This window comes from Mustela putorius, unplaced genomic scaffold, assembly GCF_011764305.1.
Source record: "Mustela putorius furo isolate JIRA1106 unplaced genomic scaffold, ASM1176430v1.1 tig00000831_pilon_pilon_pilon, whole genome shotgun sequence".
NCBI classification, from domain to species: domain Eukaryota; kingdom Metazoa; phylum Chordata; class Mammalia; order Carnivora; family Mustelidae; genus Mustela; species Mustela putorius.
This window is the reverse complement of record NW_025421490.1, coordinates 4737237-4760115: the sequence shown is the minus strand read 5'-3', so window position 1 is coordinate 4760115 and position 22879 is coordinate 4737237. Positions and strand designations below refer to the sequence as shown.

General features: G+C 41.9%; 1 protein-coding gene across 4 annotated transcripts in view; it reads right to left on the bottom strand.

The window, feature by feature from the left end:
- The window catches only part of CDKAL1 (CDK5 regulatory subunit associated protein 1 like 1), a 647814-nt gene that overhangs the window by 522626 nt on the left and 102309 nt on the right, over positions 1-22879 (bottom strand). For all 4 annotated transcript variants that reach the window (XM_013060790.2, XM_045085085.1, XM_004761260.3 and 1 more), the window contains one exon: positions 9193-9277. In XM_013060790.2, the coding sequence (XP_012916244.1) occupies positions 9193-9277 (85 nt within the window). The remainder of the gene's footprint in view (positions 1-9192; positions 9278-22879) is intronic.

Genomic DNA, 22879 nt, shown 5'->3' with positions numbered 1-22879 from the left:
TGATTTCTTCTTTAATCCTGCTAAAGCAAGTTTCTGCATGCTTTCCTGGGCCTCCACCTACAGAGCTGTTAGGACCACAGCCAACACATATATTTAATTACGTAAGTATTCAATGCTATCAGCCAGCTGTTGCCGGTACATAATACACTGACCTCTTTCACTTACTCTCTTGCTTAAAATGGCAAAAACAAAGCGACTGTTGATGTAACAGTAATCATGAAATATGCAAAATACTATTCACCAAAAAGATTTTAGATAACTGCAAAACTTGGTTTTGCATTTTGAAATGGCTTACTACATCTGAACTGCTTTTTCTCCTTCTGATTTGCAAAATAAGTTACTAATCCTTCAACTGTGAATTTAACCATTCCCTCCTTTGGTTTTGCTTAAGTCAACCAGAAGTTCAACCCCAAAATACACTTTCTCCTTTATTTGCAATCACATTTCTCCCTGGGATACAATACATAATAATCTCCCTGTATTCCCCTTCATCTCTGTGTTTTTCCTTGGCTAGGGGACGAGCAACCTAAAGCCTGTAACAAGGAAGGAGCCAAAATCTGCTCTAACCTATATGACTCTTACCCTTCATTTTAGGGATCAACAGAGAGCTCTTCGTTTAGGTTTCCGGAAAGCCTAATGTTGTTCCAACATCATTATTTACCCCAGACTAGCTGATGGGGAAAAAAACATATAAAGTCCTTGCAACAACAGAAAATAGACTAAACTGAACCATGACTTAAGGCTTGAATAATACGAATCACACATGGCATGACGGTAGGACCTAATGCCTAAACAACTTCTCCAGAGAAATGTGGTCTTCAACAGTATTTCTGTCCGCAGAGATCTTACTGTGTGATTCCCTCACAACGTCCTTTCTCAAGTTCACCTTACCAATGCTTCTGCTTCCTCCCCTGCAATAGCCGTGTTGATTTTTTTCTTTAATTTGATGGCTTATCTGATGTTTTTTGCTCATTCTGTGAAACTAAACAATTTGATACTCAAATGTAAAATAAATGTACGATACTAACATAGCTACATTATGTGTGACGTACCTAACACAGAACAGTACACTCACAATGACACGCTGATGCATAGATAGAATGAGGCCAAACTCTCTTCCCCAAAAAGGAAGAATCAGTTCAATCTGACCCTACAAACATGTGTTGAGTAATTAGTTGCTTGTCAAACTCAAAGCCAAACCCTACCAGGTTTTTATCTACAACTTTTTCTTCTCCTCTGACTCCAGATGAGATGCTTCAATTGAGCCAAGGGTCAAGGTTCTAAAGCTGACCCAGTTCATTTGTCAGGGAGAACAAGGTCTTGCCATTCACAGCTGGACTTCTGCCAGCTTGACCAAGTGACCAGGCCAAGAAGTGACAAGAATTCCTACCCTACAATCCAGCAATGGCCCAACTGGTTATTTACCCAAAGGATACAAAACTATTGATTCAAAGGGATACATGCATCCTGATGTTCACAGAACAGCAACAAAAGCCAAATTATGCAAAAATCCCAAATGATGAATAGGTAAAGACGATGTGGGGTGTGTGTGTGTGTGTGTGTACGTACATAAAATGGAATATTACTCAACTGTCAAAAAGAACACAATCTTGCCATCTGCACTGCTATGGATGGAGCTAGACTACATTACACTGACCAAATTAAGTCAAGAGAAAGACAAATACCATATGACTCTACTCGTTATGGAATTTGGTGGGGGGGGGGAGAAAAGCAAACCATAAAGCTAAGACTCAACTACAGAGAACAAACTGAGGGTTGCTGGAGGGGAGGTAGACAGGGGGGTGGATTAAATGTGTGATAAGAGATTAAGGAGGGCACTTGTGATGAGAACTAGGTGTTGTAGGTAAGTGATGAATCTATAAATTCCACTCCTGAAACTAGTATTACATAAAATGTTAACTAACTGGACTTTAAACAAAAACTTGAAAGGAAAAAAAAAAAACAAAACGATTTCTGACAGCCTTTACTACTTCCCTCTAGAGAGAAAATGCCGGCTAACAACGATAAACACAAGTTTCTTACCTCATTTAAGACAAGGGTCAGGTTTCTTCCTAGTTTATAAGTAAAATATAAAAAGAAAAGAGCATGATTTCTTAAAAAGAGGCTCCTTTAATATGATATCTGAAAATCAGAATTCTGTCTCTCCTCTTCCGACAAGGGATTCACAAGGGCCTTGGGGGACCATTCTTAGAAGAGTTGACAAGCAGTCTATTAATGATTTCTGTTTCCCAAGAAAAGGAAGATCAGAGGGTCAAAAACTCCATAAAAAAGAATTATCCTGAGGTCAGTAACCTGACCTCAAGACTCACAATCTAGTAGAAGGCCAAATATGTAAACGGACAATAAAATGTAATATTCAACAACAGATGTTTGTATGGGATCAAGAAGTAGCAGAGAATAGAGGATGATTAACTCTGTGGACCTTGGAGGTAAAGGGTGGGAATTAGAAGGAAGATGACCTTACAGATGATATTACTTTTGATATGAGTTCCAAAAGATGAACAGGTTGCCAGGCAGGACTGTGTGTGTGTGTGTGTGTGTGTGTGTGTGTGTGTAAGGGCACACACGGGCATACAGGCCTGCATCTGGGAGAAAGGGGAGCCTATTACAGGGGAAAGGAAGACCATATGCAAACACGAAATCCTATCATGTGGGGGAGAGGTAGAATTCTGTCAAGGAGTGGCAGGAAAACAAGTTAGAGAGGAAGGCGAAAAAGAGATTTTGTACAGAGACCTTGTTACACTAAGAGATTTAATCTTCCTCCCGGAGCTGGGAAGGACCCAGCCCAGGGTGTGAAGGAGCGCAGAGCACAGACTGGCAGAAAAGCAGCAGAGAACGAGCCGGAGTTCTGCTGTGAAACGAAGAGCAAGAGAGAACAAGGCCCTGTAACGCCCCCGTAACGCCCGCGGTAACAACAGGCACGCGCGGAAAGGGCTCCCGCCAGATGTGTGTCTAGTTCATGGCACTCTGAGGGAACATGAGGAAACAGAGGTTCGCTGCAAGTTCCCAGAGAACGTTTACTACCACGTAAGGACCATAACGCTAATTAACATCAAATGAGAAAAAAGAGGAAGTAGAAGGCTCAGAAGGAGAAGGAAAAGGTAATTTTTTTTAAAAGATTTTATTTATTTGTCAGAGAGGGAGAGCACAAGCAGGGGGAGCAGAAGGCAGAGGGAGAAGCAGGCTCCCCACTGAGCAAGGAGCCCAATGTAGGGATTGATCCCAGAACCCTGGGCTGGATCATGACCTGAGCCAAAGGCAGATGCTTAACCGACTGAGCCACCCAGGTGTCCCAGGAAAAGATATTTTAGAAGTAAAGGAATCAAAGAAAACTCAGAGACTATCTAAAAGAGGACAGTGCAAGCAAACAGGACAGGCAACAGGAGGGGACACAGCAGCTGGGGAAAAGGTTCCGTGCGATGACCAGATGTGTCTGGGACTCATCTGAATAGAGAAGGCCGGGAAGCAGTGGGATGCACAGGTCTGATCTTGGACGGGGAGCTAAGGGTCGGAAACAGCAATGTGCAAGTGATCAGCACACAGACAGTATCTACACAAGTGAAGGAGATGAGGGGGAAAATGACAGGAGGAAATGTAAACTCGTGTCAGCACAGCGCTGTTCGGAGACCCACACCTGGTCTACGACACATGCTCAGCCCAACGGTCCAAAACTCCAAACTAACATTCCATACGGAGGGAAACTTTGTGGCGAGCAGGGAAGACTGAAGCCACGAGGCTGTGAGTGGTAAGATCACACAGGGCCTCCGGTGGCTGCCACGGACAGTTTAAGCAAGGACATAAAATACACAATGAACCAAAGGCATCTCATACAACTAGAGAAGCCAGAACTAAAACATCTAAGTTAAAAAAAAAAAAAAAATTCCATAATGTACAGTATAAAAAACTAGTTTAACAGAACAACTTGTGTCACCTGACCTGTGTTTTGCAAAAGGCCCAAACTAAAGCCTACTGTTACTTTTGTCTTTCAGTGCCAATTATTTTTATTAGAAAAAGAAAAAGATAACTGATTGCTAAAGAATCTAGGTTAACAACAGAATCAGTCAAGTTTTTTATTTCCTTATAAGCTGGATAATTATTAACTGAAAGGCCAAGCACTTCTCTGTTCTTCCTAAATTGGGTTTAAAACATTTCACAAATCCAGTTTGAAAGAATACTATCACAATTAAGAACTCCAGGTTAAATCTAGGTAAAGCAAAAAAATCATTTCATAATAAGAATGACTGTCCATTAACTTCTATGTTCTGTCAACAGAACATCCTACACCCAGAAGATGTTACTCAAAGTCAACACTGTCTCAACACAAACTTTTCCTCTTTGTTCACTCCTTAAATCCTAACTGTTCTTTCGAGTAATTTCACTCAGATGTCTAAACCATCCCTTTAACATTACCATTTATTTCTATAGCAAAGGTGGTTCAAAGAACTAGTGATTCTTGTCTACCCACTATCAGCATGGCTAAACCACACTGCCCGTTTGGGTTAATAACGCCCAAGGTCAAACAGAGGTTGACAGTCCATGATCAAAGCAAGCTGGCTATTCTTTCTGTCATTTATATAGAACACACAAGATGTGTTTATTTTTACCAGCCTCTGAATGACCTCCTTTAGGTGGCACAGAAAAGATCCCACATTTCTATAAAGCATTAACCAAAGGAGTTTTTTTATTTGATACTCTCATTAAGAGCAAATTTTATTTTTTTGAAACTTTTGATCTTTTTCATTTATTCAAGAGCCCCTCAAGTTAAAGGCCATATTGTCTAAATCAAATTGGTGTAATGAATAAAACAAGGACAGGGCAACTAGCAAAGGCTCAAGAAGAAAGAGTATACATCCAACAGGCTGCCATCACAAAATATGGGGCTCATTAGTGACTTTTTTCAAAACTACTGAAGGAAACAGCATCTAAGATTTCAAAGTTCAAAAGGCAGCCCCTCCCCCCAAAAATCACTCAACTCCATTTTCACTACTAACACTCCTACTCCTTATCAATCTGAACACTAGTAACACAAACACTGTAAAAACCCTCATAATCCGATCAACTAGAAGAGAGCCAGTATAAAGTACTGAGCAGCCCAGCCTACAGACAAATACAGACAACCATTTTCCTATCCGGTATGCTACTTTGCCTAGATTAGGGAATTATTTAAAGACGGAATATTTTATCATCAGCACTAGTTATAAAATGAAGTCTTCCAAGTAAGTTTAAGCCAATATTCTCTTTGGCCAGCCTTAAATAAAACTCCCCACAATACACAGCGTGAAGTCTGACCACCACCACCACCGGGGTCGGTGGGGGGGTGTGGGGGGCATGGGAATCGGTCCATGGCTACCTTGTCTGGATTACACAATTCATGGATCTGAATCAAGGAGAGGAATGATTCAAGAATCTTAATACCAACGGTATCAATCACACGAAAGAGGGTAAATCCCTTAAAGTTCTCTTTCTTTGTTCCTGTTAAAATGAGATGGCTGACTGGCTGGTGGCTCAACAGAGAGAAAAATGAGATGATAAGTGATTAAAGACAAACTATTTAAATACCACACATACACTGGAAGAGACACAAAGGCAGAAGGTCAGAAATGATGACACACTCAGGAAATGAGTGGCAAAGTGACGCCATCATTATTTGTGCAAGATCTAGGCTCACGTTTGTGAATCTCTAAATTTGAGCTTAAGGGATTAAGTGAAACAGAACAAGGAGAAGGGAAATAGTCCATCAGACTCTCCTAGCATTTCAGTGTTGTCTCACTACATCAGACTCTCCTAGAAATTCAGTGTCCTCTCACTATGATCAAAAGAACCCAGGTGAGAGAGGAGGCCGAAGGGAAAAGATACAGTGTAACGTACAGGATGCGAGAGTTTACAAAGTATCCATCTTCGGTATCCTTTGTTAGGGGATGGTGATGACCAGGAAGAAGGCATCGGAATGAAGGGAAAAGCTTGACAAGAGTAGGTAATCTATCACTGAACGTCCCTAAATGTACACATGTCCCTTGAATTTGACATTTTCTCAGTGCTAATTGTTATTGTGTCTTTTAGCAGATTATACTTATTCTGGAAACAAAGCAAATGCTAACATAGGTGTTCTGTTAACAAGAACTAGTTGTGATTATCAAAAGCCTTCAAAACCATTAAAAAAAAAAAAACATTTAATCACCTGTAACCCTGTTTTTACACTTTCTTTCAATCAAGCAGATGAGCGCATTAAAAACCTATGCTGGCCGGCACCGGCTCTACAGTGGTTCAAATGACAGCTCTCTTAAGGGATTACTTCACGGAATCATTCAAACACCAAGTCATTACTGAGAACCACATTCACTATCTGGTTCATGTACATAACAAAACCCACTGACACAAGCTATATTTGAGGTTCTAAATAAACTTTTAGAAATAGTCTAGCAGCACAGCCATTAGTTACATTACAAAATGGAGAATCCGAGAAACTAAATTCTCTGGATTCTGCACTGAGGGGGTATCAGCAGCACCAAAATATCTTTACATCTATTTACCTTTCTCTGAGGGAAAGAGTAGATAACCCGGGGACATAACAGACTTCGCGGGAAATGAAAAGCATTCTTTCGAAAGGAGCAGCATCTGGGAATCGTCATTTGCGGCTCGCTGTCACTCCTCCTCCTCCTCCTCCTCCTCCTGACCACAACTCAACTCCCCTGTGCCCACCCCGCATCACCTCCACCTCTTCTGCTTCCCACCACAGTGCCAGTAAGAACTCCTCTCTGTTCCTTCTGTAGTTTCTGACTTGAGGATGCCATCCCATTCAGCTATCACTTCTATGCAAAAAAAATATAAAATCCTTATCTCTTAGTCCTGGTCTCTGGTAACGGCTTACCTGACAGCTTTTCCTGGGAAGCACAGCAATAAAATGGTTCAACACAGTGACTCTGGGCTGCCTAGGCTAAAAGTCCCCACTCCTGCCTTTATGACCAGCCTTAGAGAACTTCCTCTGGAAAAGAGACACTTCGTCTGTAGAAGCAGAATAAAACTGTCACCTACAAGTCAGGGACAGACTGCAAGAATTGCACTGGGTGATGCCCAATTAAGGACAGCATTTCGGACGTACCCAGCACTCAGAAGGACTCGATAAGGATCAAACAGGACCATCGCTTTATCGGAGTACTTAGCTGTGGCTTCAAATAACGGCCTGTTCGAAACCAAAACACGTCTTCCCTCCAGCTGCCCTCCCCATTGGGCACTCCCCACTGCATTCAAGCCGCGGGTCTCGGAGCCATACTCGACAATGTTGAAAATAGAAAGAATTCTTCCTTCTTTAGTCAACTCCTTTCTTCCAAACCCAAGTGTCTCTCTGGGAGATGAGGCCAACAGCCCCTCCACAAGCACAGCTCTCACCAGCCACGGGCTCCTGATCTACGCTCACCCCTGCACCCAAGCATCCTTCACACTGCTCCAGGAATCAATCCCAAGAGACCTTGGGAGCAAACACGGCTAGAAAATGAGTATTTCTTTTAAATTACTTTGTATAGTAGTGTAACAACAACAACAAAAAAAATTACTGCACAGGTAAAAGGAGAATGGATAGATTTTTAAAATAACAATAATAATAATGGTACGGGGACAAAGCAGTTATCCCTACATTGTTAGGAGATAATATCTGAAACATGTACAGATGCTAAAGGAAGAAATTACACACTTCTGGAGGGTCAAAGGAGACCTAAATACCTTATTCACGAACTGGAAAACTCAAAATGTAGAAAGATGCCAATTCTCCCCTCAAAGTCATCAAGACAGTCTCTCTAATGACAATCAGAATCACAAGAGTATTTTCCTTGAACTTCGAACCTGGTATTAAAGTTATATAGAAGGACAAAGGACCGAGAAAAGCCAAGACACTCTTGATATCTACCAAATATTTTGGCTTAGTATGAATCTGTATAAATCACTGACTGTGTAGAATCATGCCAGAATAAACAAAGAGGTCAACGGAACCAAAGAGAGAGTCCAGGGACAGACCCAAACATCTACGGACACTCAACATGACAGAATGGGCAATACTCAGAAAAAAGGGAAAAAAATGGATTTTTAAGAAACAAGAAAAGATACTGAAGAAATTCAGTGATTACATGGAAATAAAATAAAATTGGACCTTCTTCCTGGGACCACACGACAAAAATTAACTCTAGATGGATTACAAATTTAAATGTAAGAAGTAAAAACCCTCAGACATTTAGATGACAATACCAGAGAATATCCTAACTTCAAGACAGAGAAAGTCTTCTTAAATAGTAAGAACACAGACTCCAAAGGAAAAAAAATAAAGTATAAGCCAGAATTTCTCTTCATCCTAAGATCCCATCAAAGAAAGTGAAAAGACAAGTCACAATTGATGTTTGCAGCCTGTATAACACGGAAAGATTAGTAGACAGAATACATAAAATAATCCCACAAATAATAAAAGACAACTCAACAGGAAAAAATATTTAAAAAGCCATTTCACCAAAAAAGTAAGTCCAAATAGCTAGTAAACATATAAAAAAATGTTCAACATCATTAGAAGTCACAGAAATGCAAATTAAAACCACAGTGAGGTATCACCTGTACCACAAGACTGCAAAAATTTAGAAATCTGACAATATGAAGAGTTGGCAAGAAAGCAGAACAACTCCACACATCCCTTACCACACAGAGTGAACACTGGCACGCCCGTCCACGAGAAGGAGCTTGACATTACTCAAGTCTGAACACACACACGCCTGTGACCCAATAATTCAACTCTCAGGTACATAAACTAAAATAACTCTTGCACAGGCACACCAGAAAACACATTCAAAATATTCACAGCAGAAGTGTTCATAAAAGCAAAACGCTGGGAAAACTCTGATCAGTAAACGGTAACAAATTCATTCAGTGAAATGTAAGAATGACCAGTGATTTCACATCGATCAAAGGATAAATCTAAAATCCTAATGAGGAAAATGTAACTTCTTAGAGTAAAGCTTCATTCTTTATCAAAGTCAAAACAGTATAATCTTACAAGTCCAACTCCTATTCTTTTTGACACATACTAAATATTTATGTTAGGGAATTTTTTTTTAAATGGATCTCCTCAACTTATCTTCACTTATATTTAAAAAACAAACAAACAAAAAACAGGAAAAAAAAACAACTTCCACTTACTTAATTGAGTTTCTAAAGTGGTCTTCAGCTGGGTTTTTTACAGTACAACTATTCAGGAGCCATAAATCTGCGTCTGATGCATTTTCTATTAAAAAACAAATATAAAATAGAAATTTCAGTATCACACTTAATCACAGCTCACTTGCGCAGCACTGAGACAGACAGAGGCCGTGGGCAGTCACGTAAACCCATAACTGCCTGACACAAGGGGCCCGCTAGACGCATGTGGAAATACGTGTGAGAAATATAAAAATGTATACCCTGTGCTGTATCTTTTCATTTAAAATATAAAGAAAATAAGCATTTTCTTCCCTTATATTCGATACTTGAAAGTACTTTATTTTATTGTTAAAGATTTTATTTGTTTATTGACAGAGATCACAAGTAGACAGAGAGGCAGGGAGAGGGAGAAGAAGAAGCAGACTGTCCACTGAGCAAAGAGCCCGACGGGGGGCCTAATCTAGGACCCCGAGATCATGATCTGAGCCGAAGGCAGAGGCTTTAACCCACTGAGCCACTCAGGCGCCCCAATACTTGAGAGTATTTTAAAACTTCCAAAAACTTAAGTGGAACCAGCCTCACCTTCCGAGTACGCAACCTCATTGCTCCCTTTTGGACTGTGTCAGTATGTTTTAGGCACAGATATTTTCATATACCAAATATTCTGCAGCCTAAGAAGTTATTAAAAATATACTTTGTCAGGGCGCCTGGGTGGCTCAGTGGGTTAAAGCCTCTGCTTTCAGCTCAGGTCATGATCCCAGGGTCCTGGGATCGAGCCCCGCATCAGGCTCTCTGCTCAGCAAGGAGCCTGCTTCCCCCCTCTCTCTCTCTGCCTGCCTCTCTCTCTACTTGTGATCTCTGTCAAATAAATAAATAAAATATTACATATATATATACACATATATAAATATATGTGTATATATATATACACTTTGTCTTCCCTGAAAAAGTTAATGATTTACCTCAAAGTGAGACTCTCATTCCTCTCACCAATTTGATCAACTACTGTTTTGTATGTGGTCCCCCCCAGCCCCTACCGCATCCGCAGGGAAACATTCCAAGACCCCCCAGGGTATGCCAGAAACCACAGATAACAGTGAACCCTAAAGATGCTATAGGCTTTCCTGCACATACAGACCTATGATAAAGTTTCATCTACAAATTCAGCACAGTAAGAAAATAACAGCAGTAATAAAATAGAACAATTATAACCACATACTGTAAAAAAAAAAAATAAATAAATACTTATGTGAACAGGTCTCTCTCTCTCTCTACCTCTCTGTAAAAATACCTTATTGTACTCTGCTCACCCCCTTCCTGTGCTGCTGGGAGATGGTGAATGCCTGCGTGATGAGAGGGTAAGACGTCTGTGTGAGGAGACGAAGGGACATGGACACACGCGCTGGGGCACAGCAGCATGCTGCTACTTGGCCTTCTAGCAATACGGCACGGGGGTGGGAGGGGTTCACTTGCTTCTGGACTGTGGTTGACCGCGAGCACCTGAAACCGCAGGTAAGGGAGAGGGGCCGCCGTACTGTGATAAACTCACCGGCAAAGCAACCAATAACCGCAACCCATCCAGTTTAGGAAAGGCCTTTGTAAATGCCTCACGTGTTCACTGCTATTCCCACTACCTTGATGCCTAGCGGGACATACTCGTTAAAACCGGACGACCACAATGAAAGGAAAACCAAAACTGAAAACCGCAGCACCTTCCATGTACGCCAATGTAGGAGCAGAAGCTAAGGTCAGTGACAAACGGATGTCTAAGCAGCTAAGATCAGAAGGACAAACGGATGTCTGCACACACATCCTCCTCCTGGGAAGGGAACCCCAAGTGACAGCATGATGCCAAACGGAGGGCGACCACATCAAAGCTTCTGGTGAACTGGCAAAAAGTTTTTTCCAAACATTTGATTATAAAAGTCGGAATCCAATGAATCCAATGAATATACCAAAATGCCTACAAAATTACCCAACTTTTTGACCACCCCTCAAAAGAGAATGTCCTTTCCAATGAACACAAGAGTTTCTTAACCAATTATTTCCAAACTCAGTTTTTTGTTAGTATATCTTAACTTATTATTGTCAAAACACACTATTTACAAGCAAATATCAGTCAGTAAACCACCATAACATAATGAGGATTTACTATATGCCAGGCTCTCCTCCAGGCACAGGGGAGACGGCTGTGAGAAGAGTTTATACCCTCAAGGAGTTTAGGTCTTGAGGAGGAAGTCTGATGAAAACAAACAACAGAAAAACAAGGTAATTTCAGGTACTTTGGTCAATGCTATTAAAATGATAAGAGACATTAATGGACAAAGAATAATTAGGTCGGAAGAGTTGAGACTCAAGTAACACAACACCATGCAAAGACCATGCAAAAGCCAAAAAAAAGAGCATTTCAAGAAGAAAATCCTGCAAGTATAAAGGCCATGAAGTAAAAGTGAACTTGTCGTGCTCTAGGACCAGAGAGACCAGTGTAGCTGAACTGGACACTGGGAAAGTGGGAATAGAAAGGTCGGAGAGGCAGGCAGCAACCAGAGTATCTGGCAAGTTCAGAACTTCACACTGTATTATAAAATTACAGGAAGTCACCATTGGGTTTCAAACACCTAACTGCTACTTTGGAAAGCCCATTCTAGAAGCGCCATGAAGACTACAGATGGGGCAAAAGTCAAGACCAATGGGGAAAAAGTAAAGGCAAGAAAACCAGTTGGAAGTTGACGCACGGGTGTAAGTAGGAATATGTGAAAGAACATGGTAAGCTGACGCACGGGTGTAAGTAGGAATATGTGAAAGAACATGGTAAGCGGACGCACGGGTGTAAGTAGGAATATGTGAAAGAACATGGTAAGTTGACGCACGGGTGTAAGTAGGAATATGTGAAAGAACATGGTAAGTTGACGCACGGGTGTAAGTAGGAATATGTGAAAGAACATGGAAGTTGACGCACAGGTGTAAGTAGGAATATGTGAAAGAACATGGTAAGCTGACGCACGGGTGTAAGTAGGAATATGTGAAAGAACATGGAAGTTGACGCACGGGTGTAAGTAGGAATATGTGAAAGAACATGGTAAGTTGACGCACGGGTGTAAGTAGGAATATGTGAAAGAACATGGTAAGTTGACGCACGGGTGTAAGTAGGAATATGTGAAAGAACATGGAAGTTGACGCACGGGTGTAAGTAGGAATATGTGAAAGAACATGGTAAGCTGACGCACGGGTGTAAGTAGGAATATGTGAAAGAACATGGAAGTTGACGCACGGGTGTAAGTAGGAATATGTGAAAGAACATGGTAAGTTGACGCACGGGTGTAAGTAGGAATATGTGAAAGAACATGGTAAGTTGACGCACGGGTGTAAGTAGGAATATGTGAAAGAACATGGAAGTTGACGCACGGGTGTAAGTAGGAATATGTGAAAGAACATGGTAAGTTGACGCACGGGTGTAAGTAGGAATATGTGAAAGAACATGGAAGTTGACGCACGGGTGTAAGTAGGAATATGTGAAAGAACATGGAAGTTGACGCACGGGTGTAAGTAGGAATATGTGAAAGAACATGGAAGTTGACGCACGGGTGTAAGTAGGAATATGTGAAAGAACATGGTAAGTTGACGCACGGGTGTAAGTAGGAATATGTGAAAGAACATGGTAAGTTGACGCACGGGTGTAAGTAGGAATATGTGAAAGAACATGGAAGTTGACGCACGGGTGTAAGTAGGAATATGTGAAAGAACATGGAAGTTGACGCACGGGTGTAAGTAGGAATATGTGAAAGAACATGGAAGTTGACGCACGGGTGTAAGTAGGAATATGTGAAAGAACATGGTAAGCTGACGCACGGGTGTAAGTAGGAATATGTGAAAGAACATGGTAAGCTGACGCACGGGTGTAAGTAGGAATATGTGAAAGAACATGGAAGTTGACGCACGGGTGTAAGTAGGAATATGTGAAAGAACATGGTAAGCTGACGCACGGGTGTAAGTAGGAATATGTGAAAGAACATGGAAGTTGACGCACGGGTGTAAGTAGGAATATGTGAAAGAACATGGAAGTTGACGCACGGGTGTAAGTAGGAATATGTGAAAGAACATGGTAAGTTGACGCACGGGTGTAAGTAGGAATATGTGAAAGAACATGGTAAGTTGACGCACGGGTGTAAGTAGGAATATGTGAAAGAACATGGTAAGCTGACGCAGGGTGTAAGTAGGAATATGTGAAAGAACATGGTAAGCTGACGCAGGGTGTAAGTAGGAATATGTGAAAGAACATGGTAAGCTGACGCAGGGTGTAAGTAGGAATATGTGAAAGAACATGGAAGTTGACGCACGGGTGTAAGTAGGAATATGTGAAAGAACATGGAAGCTGACGCAGGGTGTAAGTAGGAATATGTGAAAGAACATGGTAAGTTGACGCACGGGTGTAAGTAGGAATATGTGAAAGAACATGGTAAGTTGACGCACGGGTGTAAGTAGGAATATGTGAAAGAACATGGAAGTTGACGCACGGGTGTAAGTAGGAATATGTGAAAGAACATGGTAAGTTGACGCACGGGTGTAAGTAGGAATATGTGAAAGAACATGGTAAGTTGACGCACGGGTGTAAGTAGGAATATGTGAAAGAACATGGTAAGCTGACGCAGGGTGTAAGTAGGAATATGTGAAAGAACATGGTAAGCTGACGCAGGGTGTAAGTAGGAATATGTGAAAGAACATGGGAGTTGACGCGCACGGTGTGTAAGTAGGAATATGTGAAAGAACATGGAAGCTGACGCAGGGTGTAAGTAGGAATATGTGAAAGAACATGGTAAGTTGACGCACGGGTGTAAGTAGGAATATGTGAAAGAACATGGAAGTTGACGCACGGGTGTAAGTAGGAATATGTGAAAGAACATGGAAGTTGACGCACGGGTGTAAGTAGGAATATGTGAAAGAACATGGAAGTTGACGCACGGGTGTAAGTAGGAATATGTGAAAGAACATGGAAGTTGACGCACGGGTGTAAGTAGGAATATGTGAAAGAACATGGAAGTTGACGCACGGGTGTAAGTAGGAATATGTGAAAGAACATGGAAGTTGACGCACGGGTGTAAGTAGGAATATGTGAAAGAACATGGAAGTTGACGCACGGGTGTAAGTAGGAATATGTGAAAGAACATGGTAAGTTGACGCACGGGTGTAAGTAGGAATATGTGAAAGAACATGGTAAGTTGACGCACGGGTGTAAGTAGGAATATGTGAAAGAACATGGAAGTTGACGCACGGGTGTAAGTAGGAATATGTGAAAGAACATGGAAGTTGACGCACGGGTGTAAGTAGGAATATGTGAAAGAACATGGAAGTTGACGCACGGGTGTAAGTAGGAATATGTGAAAGAACATGGAAGTTGACGCACGGGTGTAAGTAGGAATATGTGAAAGAACATGGTAAGCTGACGCACGGGTGTAAGTAGGAATATGTGAAAGAACATGGAAGTTGACGCACGGGTGTAAGTAGGAATATGTGAAAGAACATGGTAAGTTGACGCACGGGTGTAAGTAGGAATATGTGAAAGAACATGGAAGTTGACGCACGGGTGTAAGTAGGAATATGTGAAAGAACATGGAAGTTGACGCACGGGTGTAAGTAGGAATATGTGAAAGAACATGGTAAGCTGACGCAGGGTGTAAGTAGGAATATGTGAAAGAACATGGTAAGCTGACGCAGGGTGTAAGTAGGAATATGTGAAAGAACATGGTAAGCTGACGCAGGGTGTAAGTAGGAATATGTGAAAGAACATGGTAAGCTGACGCAGGGTGTAAGTAGGAATATGTGAAAGAACATGGAAGTTGACGCACGGGTGTAAGTAGGAATATGTGAAAGAACATGGAAGTTGACGCACGGGTGTAAGTAGGAATATGTGAAAGAACATGGAAGCTGACGCAGGGTGTAAGTAGGAATATGTGAAAGAACATGGTAAGTTGACGCACGGGTGTAAGTAGGAATATGTGAAAGAACATGGAAGTTGACGCACGGGTGTAAGTAGGAATATGTGAAAGAACATGGAAGTTGACGCACGGGTGTAAGTAGGAATATGTGAAAGAACATGGAAGTTGACGCACGGGTGTAAGTAGGAATATGTGAAAGAACATGGAAGTTGACGCACGGGTGTAAGTAGGAATATGTGAAAGAACATGGAAGTTGACGCACGGGTGTAAGTAGGAATATGTGAAAGAACATGGAAGTTGACGCACGGGTGTAAGTAGGAATATGTGAAAGAACATGGAAGTTGACGCACGGGTGTAAGTAGGAATATGTGAAAGAACATGGTAAGTTGACGCACGGGTGTAAGTAGGAATATGTGAAAGAACATGGTAAGTTGACGCACGGGTGTAAGTAGGAATATGTGAAAGAACATGGAAGTTGACGCACGGGTGTAAGTAGGAATATGTGAAAGAACATGGAAGTTGACGCACGGGTGTAAGTAGGAATATGTGAAAGAACATGGAAGTTGACGCACGGGTGTAAGTAGGAATATGTGAAAGAACATGGTAAGTTGACGCACGGGTGTAAGTAGGAATATGTGAAAGAACATGGTAAGCTGACGCACGGGTGTAAGTAGGAATATGTGAAAGAACATGGAAGTTGACGCACGGGTGTAAGTAGGAATATGTGAAAGAACATGGTAAGCTGACGCACGGGTGTAAGTAGGAATATGTGAAAGAACATGGAAGTTGACGCACGGGTGTAAGTAGGAATATGTGAAAGAACATGGAAGTTGACGCACGGGTGTAAGTAGGAATATGTGAAAGAACATGGTAAGTTGACGCACGGGTGTAAGTAGGAATATATGAAAGAACATGGTAAGTTGACGCACGGGTGTAAGTAGGAATATGTGAAAGAACATGGTAAGCTGACGCAGGGTGTAAGTAGGAATATGTGAAAGAACATGGTAAGCTGACGCAGGGTGTAAGTAGGAATATGTGAAAGAACATGGTAAGCTGACGCAGGGTGTAAGTAGGAATATGTGAAAGAACATGGAAGTTGACGCACGGGTGTAAGTAGGAATATGTGAAAGAACATGGAAGCTGACGCAGGGTGTAAGTAGGAATATGTGAAAGAACATGGTAAGTTGACGCACGGGTGTAAGTAGGAATATGTGAAAGAACATGGTAAGTTGACGCACGGGTGTAAGTAAGTAGGAATATGTGAAAGAACATGGAAGTTGACGCACGGGTGTAAGTAGGAATATGTGAAAGAACATGGTAAGTTGACGCACGGTGTGTAAGTAGGAATATGTGAAAGAACATGGTAAGTTGACGCACGGGTGTAAGTAGGAATATGTGAAAGAACATGGTAAGCTGACGCAGGGTGTAAAGTAGGAATATGTGAAAGAACATGGTAAGCTGACGCAGGGTGTAAGTAGGAATATGTGAAAGAACATGGAAGTTGACGCACGGGTGTAAGTAGGAATATGTGAAAGAACATGGAAGCTGACGCAGGGTGTAAGTAGGAATATGTGAAAGAACATGGTAAGTTGACGCACGGGTGTAAGTAGGAATATGTGAAAGAACATGGAAGTTGACGCACGGGTGTAAGTAGGAATATGTGAAAGAACATGGAAGTTGACGCACGGGTGTAAGTAGGAATATGTGAAAGAACATGGAAGTTGACGCACGGGTGTAAGTAGGAATATGTGAAAGAACATGGAAGTTGACGCACGGGTGTAAGTAGGAATATGTGAAAGAACATGGAAGTTGACGCACGGGTGTGTAAGTAGGAATATGTGAAAGAACATGGAAGTTGACGGCACGGGTGTAAGTAGGAATATGTGAAAGAACATGGTAAGTTGACGCACGGGTGTAAGTAGGAATATGTGAAAGAACATGGTAAGTTGACGCACGGGTGTAAGTAGGAATATGTGAAAGAACATGGAAGTTGACGCACGGGTGTAAGTAGGAATATGTGAAAGAACATGGAAGTTGACGCACGGGTGTAAGTAGGAATATGTGAAAGAACATGGAAGTTGACGCACGGGTGTAAGTAGGAATATGTGAAAGAACATGGTAAGTTGACGCACGGGTGTAAGTAGGAATATGTGAAAGAACATGGTAAGCTGACGCACGGGTGTAAGTAGGAATATGTGAAAGAACATGGAAGTTGACGCACGGGTGTAAGTAGGAATATGTGAAAGAACATGGTAAGTTGACGCACGGGTGTAAGTAGGAATATGTGAAAGAACATGGAAGTTGACGCACGGGTGTAAGTAGGAATATGTGAAAGAACATGGAAGCTGACGCAGGGTGTAAGTAGGAATATGTGAAAGAACATGGTAAGTTGACGCACGGGTGTAAGTAGGAATATGTGAAAGAACATGGAAGTTGACGCACGGGTGTAAGTAGGAATATGTGAAAGAACATGGAAGTTGACGCACGGGTGTAAGTAGGAATATGTGAAAGAACATGGAAGTTGACGCACGGGTGTAAGTAGGAATATGTGAAAAGAACATGGAAGTTGACGCACGGGTGTAAGTAGGAATATGTGAAAGAACATGGAAGTTGACGCACGGGTGTAAGTAGGAATATGTGAAAGAACATGGTAAGTTGACGCACGGGTGTAAGTAGGAATATGTGAAAGAACATGGAAGTTGACGCACGGGTGTAAGTAGGAATATGTGAAAGAACATGGAAGCTGACGCAGGGTGTAAGTAGGAATATGTGAAAGAACATGGAGGTTGACGCACGGGTGTAAGTAGGAATATGTGAAAGAACATGGAAGCTGACGCAGGGTGTAAGTAGGAATATGTGAAAGAACATGGTAAGTTGACGCACGGGTGTAAGTAGGAATATGTGAAAGAACATGGAAGTTGACGCACGGGTGTAAGTAGGAATATGTGAAAGAACATGGAAGTTGACGCACGGGTGTAAGTAGGAATATGTGAAAGAACATGGAAGTTGACGCACGGGTGTAAGTAGGAATATGTGAAAGAACATGGAAGTTGACGCACGGGTGTAAGTAGGAATATGTGAAAGAACATGGAAGTTGACGCACGGGTGTAAGTAGGAATATGTGAAAGAACATGGAAGTTGACGCACGGGTGTAAGTAGGAATATGTGAAAGAACATGGTAAGTTGACGCACGGGTGTAAGTAGGAATATGTGAAAGAACATGGTAAGTTGACGCACGGGTGTAAGTAGGAATATGTGAAAGAACATGGAAGTTGACGCACGGGTGTAAGTAGGAATATGTGAAAGAACATGGAAGTTGACGCACGGGTGTAAGTAGGAATATGTGAAAGAACATGGAAGTTGACGCACGGGTGTAAGTAGGAATATGTGAAAGAACATGGTAAGTTGACGCACGGGTGTAAGTAGGAATATGTGAAAGAACATGGTAAGTTGACGCACGGGTGTAAGTAGGAATATGTGAAAGAACATGGAAGTTGACGCACGGGTGTAAGTAGGAATATGTGAAAGAACATGGTAAGTTGACGCACGGGTGTAAGTAGGAATATGTGAAAGAACATGGTAAGTTGACGCACGGGTGTAAGTAGGAATATGTGAAAGAACATGGTAAGCTGACGCAGGGTGTAAGTAGGAATATGTGAAAGAACATGGTAAGCTGACGCAGGGTGTAAGTAGGAATATGTGAAAGAACATGGAAGTTGACGCACGGGTGTAAGTAGGAATATGTGAAAGAACATGGAAGCTGACGCAGGGTGTAAGTAGGAATATGTGAAAGAACATGGTAAGTTGACGCACGGGTGTAAGTAGGAATATGTGAAAGAACATGGAAGTTGACGCACGGGTGTAAGTAGGAATATGTGAAAGAACATGGAAGTTGACGCACGGGTGTAAGTAGGAATATGTGAAAGAACATGGAAGTTGACGCACGGGTGTAAGTAGGAATATGTGAAAGAACATGGAAGTTGACGCACGGGTGTAAGTAGGAATATGTGAAAGAACATGGAAGTTGACGCACGGGTGTAAGTAGGAATATGTGAAAGAACATGGAAGTTGACGCACGGGTGTAAGTAGGAATATGTGAAAGAACATGGAAGTTGACGCACGGGTGTAAGTAGGAATATGTGAAAGAACATGGTAAGTTGACGCACGGGTGTAAGTAGGAATATGTGAAAGAACATGGTAAGTTGACGCACGGGTGTAAGTAGGAATATGTGAAAGAACATGGAAGTTGACGCACGGGTGTAAGTAGGAATATGTGAAAGAACATGGAAGTTGACGCACGGGTGTAAGTAGGAATATGTGAAAGAACATGGAAGTTGACGCACGGGTGTAAGTAGGAATATGTGAAAGAACATGGAAGTTGACGCACGGGTTGTAAGTAGGAATATGTGAAAGAACATGGTAAGTTGACGCACGGGTGTAAGTAAGAGGAATATGTGAAAGAACATGGTAAGTTGACGCACGGGTGTAAGTAGGAATATGTGAAAGAACATGGAAGTTGACGCACGGGTGTAAGTAGGAATATGTGAAAGAACATGGAAGTTGACGCACGGGTGTAAGTAGGAATATGTGAAAGAACATGGAAGTTGACGCACGGGTGTAAGTAGGAAATATGTGAAAGAACATGGTAAGTTGACGCACGGGTGTAAGTAGGAATATGTGAAAGAACATGGTAAGCTGACGCACGGGTGTAAGTAGGAATATGTGAAAGAACATGGAAGTTGACGCACGGGTGTAAGTAGGAATATGTGAAAGAACATGGTAAGTTGACGCACGGGTGTAAGTAGGAATATGTGAAAGAACATGGAAGTTGACGCACGGGTGTAAGTAGGAATATGTGAAAGAACATGGAAGTTGACGCACGGGTGTAAGTAGGAATATGTGAAAGAACATGGAAGTTGACGCACGGGTGTAAGTAGGAATATGTGAAAGAACATGGAAGTTGACGCACGGGTGTAAGTAGGAATATGTGAAAGAACATGGAAGATGACGCACGGGTGTAAGTAGGAATATGTGAAAGAACATGGAAGTTGACGCACGGGTGTAAGTAGGAATATGTGAAAGAACATGGAAGATGACGCACGGGTGTAAGTAGGAATATGTGAAAGAACATGGAAGATGACGCACGGGTGTAAGTAGGAATATGTGAAAGAACATGGTAAGCTGACGCACGGGTGTAAGTAGGAATATGTGAAAGAACATGGAAGTTGACGCACGGGTGTAAGTAGGAATATGTGAAAGAACATGGTAAGTTGACGCACGGGTGTAAGTAGGAATATGTGAAAGAACATGGAAGTTGACGCACGGGTGTAAGTAGGAATATGTGAAAGAACATGGTAAGCTGACGCACGGGTGTAAGTAGGAATATGTGAAAGAACATGGAAGTTGACGCACGGGTGTAAGTAGGAATATGTGAAAGAACATGGTAAGCTGACGCAGGGTGTAAGTAGGAATATGTGAAAGAACATGGAAGTTGACGCAGGGCGTAAGTAGGAATATGTGAAAGAACATGGTAAGTTGACGCACGGGTGTAAGTAGGAATATGTGAAAGAACATGGAAGTTGACGCACGGGTGTAAGTAGGAATATGTGAAAGAACATGGAAGTTGACGCAGGGTGTAAGTAGGAATATGTGAAAGAACATGGAAGATGACGCACGGGTGTAAGTAGGAATATGTGAAAGAACATGGAAGATGACGCACGGGTGTAAGTAGGAATATGTGAAAGAACATGGTAAGCTGACGCAGGGTGTAAGTAGGAATATGTGAAAGAACATGGTAGTTGCAACGGCAAAAGCAGGAAGGCAAATTGTGGCCTATTCTGGAGGCAGAATCAAGAGAATTCACGGACAGACGAGAAAGGAATGGTGCAAGAAGGCATCAAGTAGGATTCCTAAGCACATGGAAGGAATCTGGGCCTGAGCCTCAGTGGTTTGTGGCGCTGTTTACTGAAATGAGGAAAGTTTAGAAAGAAACAGATGTGGGGACAAGAGAACCAACAGGGCTCTTGGGGGAAGGGGGTACACTTTTTCTGAGATCCCTATTAAATATCCAACTAGAAACACTGATTGGCTTGGTATAAAAGAAACAGAAGCTCAGGGGAGTCTTTCAGGCTGCATAAACAAATGTGAGAGTCCAAACCCTACAGAAAATACCTGAATTTACAGAAACGGATGAGCTCACCTAACAAGGAATTACAGGAGGAAAAAAAGAGGACAGAGAAAGCAGTGGAAGACAGAAAGATCTTGCAAAGAAGGGAAAAGGGTATTGGAAAGGAGCAGCACATAACGAGGATTTAAAAAAAAAAAAAAAATAGAAAACATGGTGTTACAGAAATCCAGAGGAAAAAAAGTATTTGAAAAAGGAACAAACAATTAGGTTACATGTTGAAAGTTCGAGAAGGATATCTGCATCTCTGTGCCAACCCACAATCACTCAAAGGCCCTGCTTTACTAAGTAACACAGAAACCAAACACTACAAAAGGGGAGAAAGGAGGAACTGTATATGGCTGTTTGCCAATAAAGAATGCAGACTCTTTATTGTTTTGCTCCCTTACAAACATATTTTCTGGATTTCCAGATGCCAACACCGATCAGAAACACTATTGACTTAGTAACAGCTCTTCAAGAGGCGTGGAAAACTGCAGTCACATTCTTATCAACTTTAAGCTACATCCCAACCTCAAATATTAAAATTCACAGGGTAGGAATGAATGGCACATGAAATAGAAAGAAGCTAGTTTAGCATGGCTGCCATCAAGAACAACCAAGAAATGCCGAAGACCTGCCTTCTCAGGACCCCATCACCCAAAATTAAATAAATGTTCAATCATACTACCACTGGTGGAGGACTTGGTTATCAGATTAAATATCTGCAAAGAGAAAGCTAAACCTTATGGTCTGGCTCTAATCGGAGCCCTCATGTCAGGTTCTCTAGAGCACTGGAAGAGAAGCAGTTAGAGAAGAAGCAGTTAAGAAAGAAGCACTAGGCAGAGGGGTTAGAACAAACCAGCAAAGGGAGGGGCAGTCAGAAGACACCCAGCTTGGAGGCTTAAAGAGGATCCAAGAAAGATGTCTACCTTTCTGGGATGTGGCCTCCAGCACAAATAACCTGATATGCAGATGAAAATCATCTGCACATCAGTCAAATATCACCAGTGTCACAGCTGCGACACCAGGGATGGTCTGGAAAGGAACAAACTTCGGACCAGCCAGATGGAATCTGGGCACCAAGACCAGACAATTTTCAGGCATCCACTATGACAAACAGTGCTATAATGAATAGTGCGGTGCAAATACCATCTTGCACTGCTCCCAGACTACCTTTGGAATCAGGTCCCAAAAGGTGGGATTGTTGTCCTAGGATAAACTCATATGTCATCCCATTACCCTTCCAAATTCCCCTCCAAAAGAGTGTGCCACCTTGCACTTCTGTGAGCTATGCAGGAGAATGCCCACGGAGTGTGCTAGCGAACCTCTGTACTTAGGCCAATCTGCCAAGAAACTGGATCCAGGGAGGTTTTAATACGCATGTCTCTTATTATGAATGAGTTGAACATCGTTTCATGTATTTCAGGGTTATTTGCAATTTTTGTTAATGTTTTCCATTTGTTCATATCTTTTGCCCTTTTTTTTCCCTCGGGTCAAACAGTCATTTTTATCTCAAGTTTTAATTACTAATAAATACAAACACACACACACACACACACACACACACACACGAAATATTCTCTGTCTA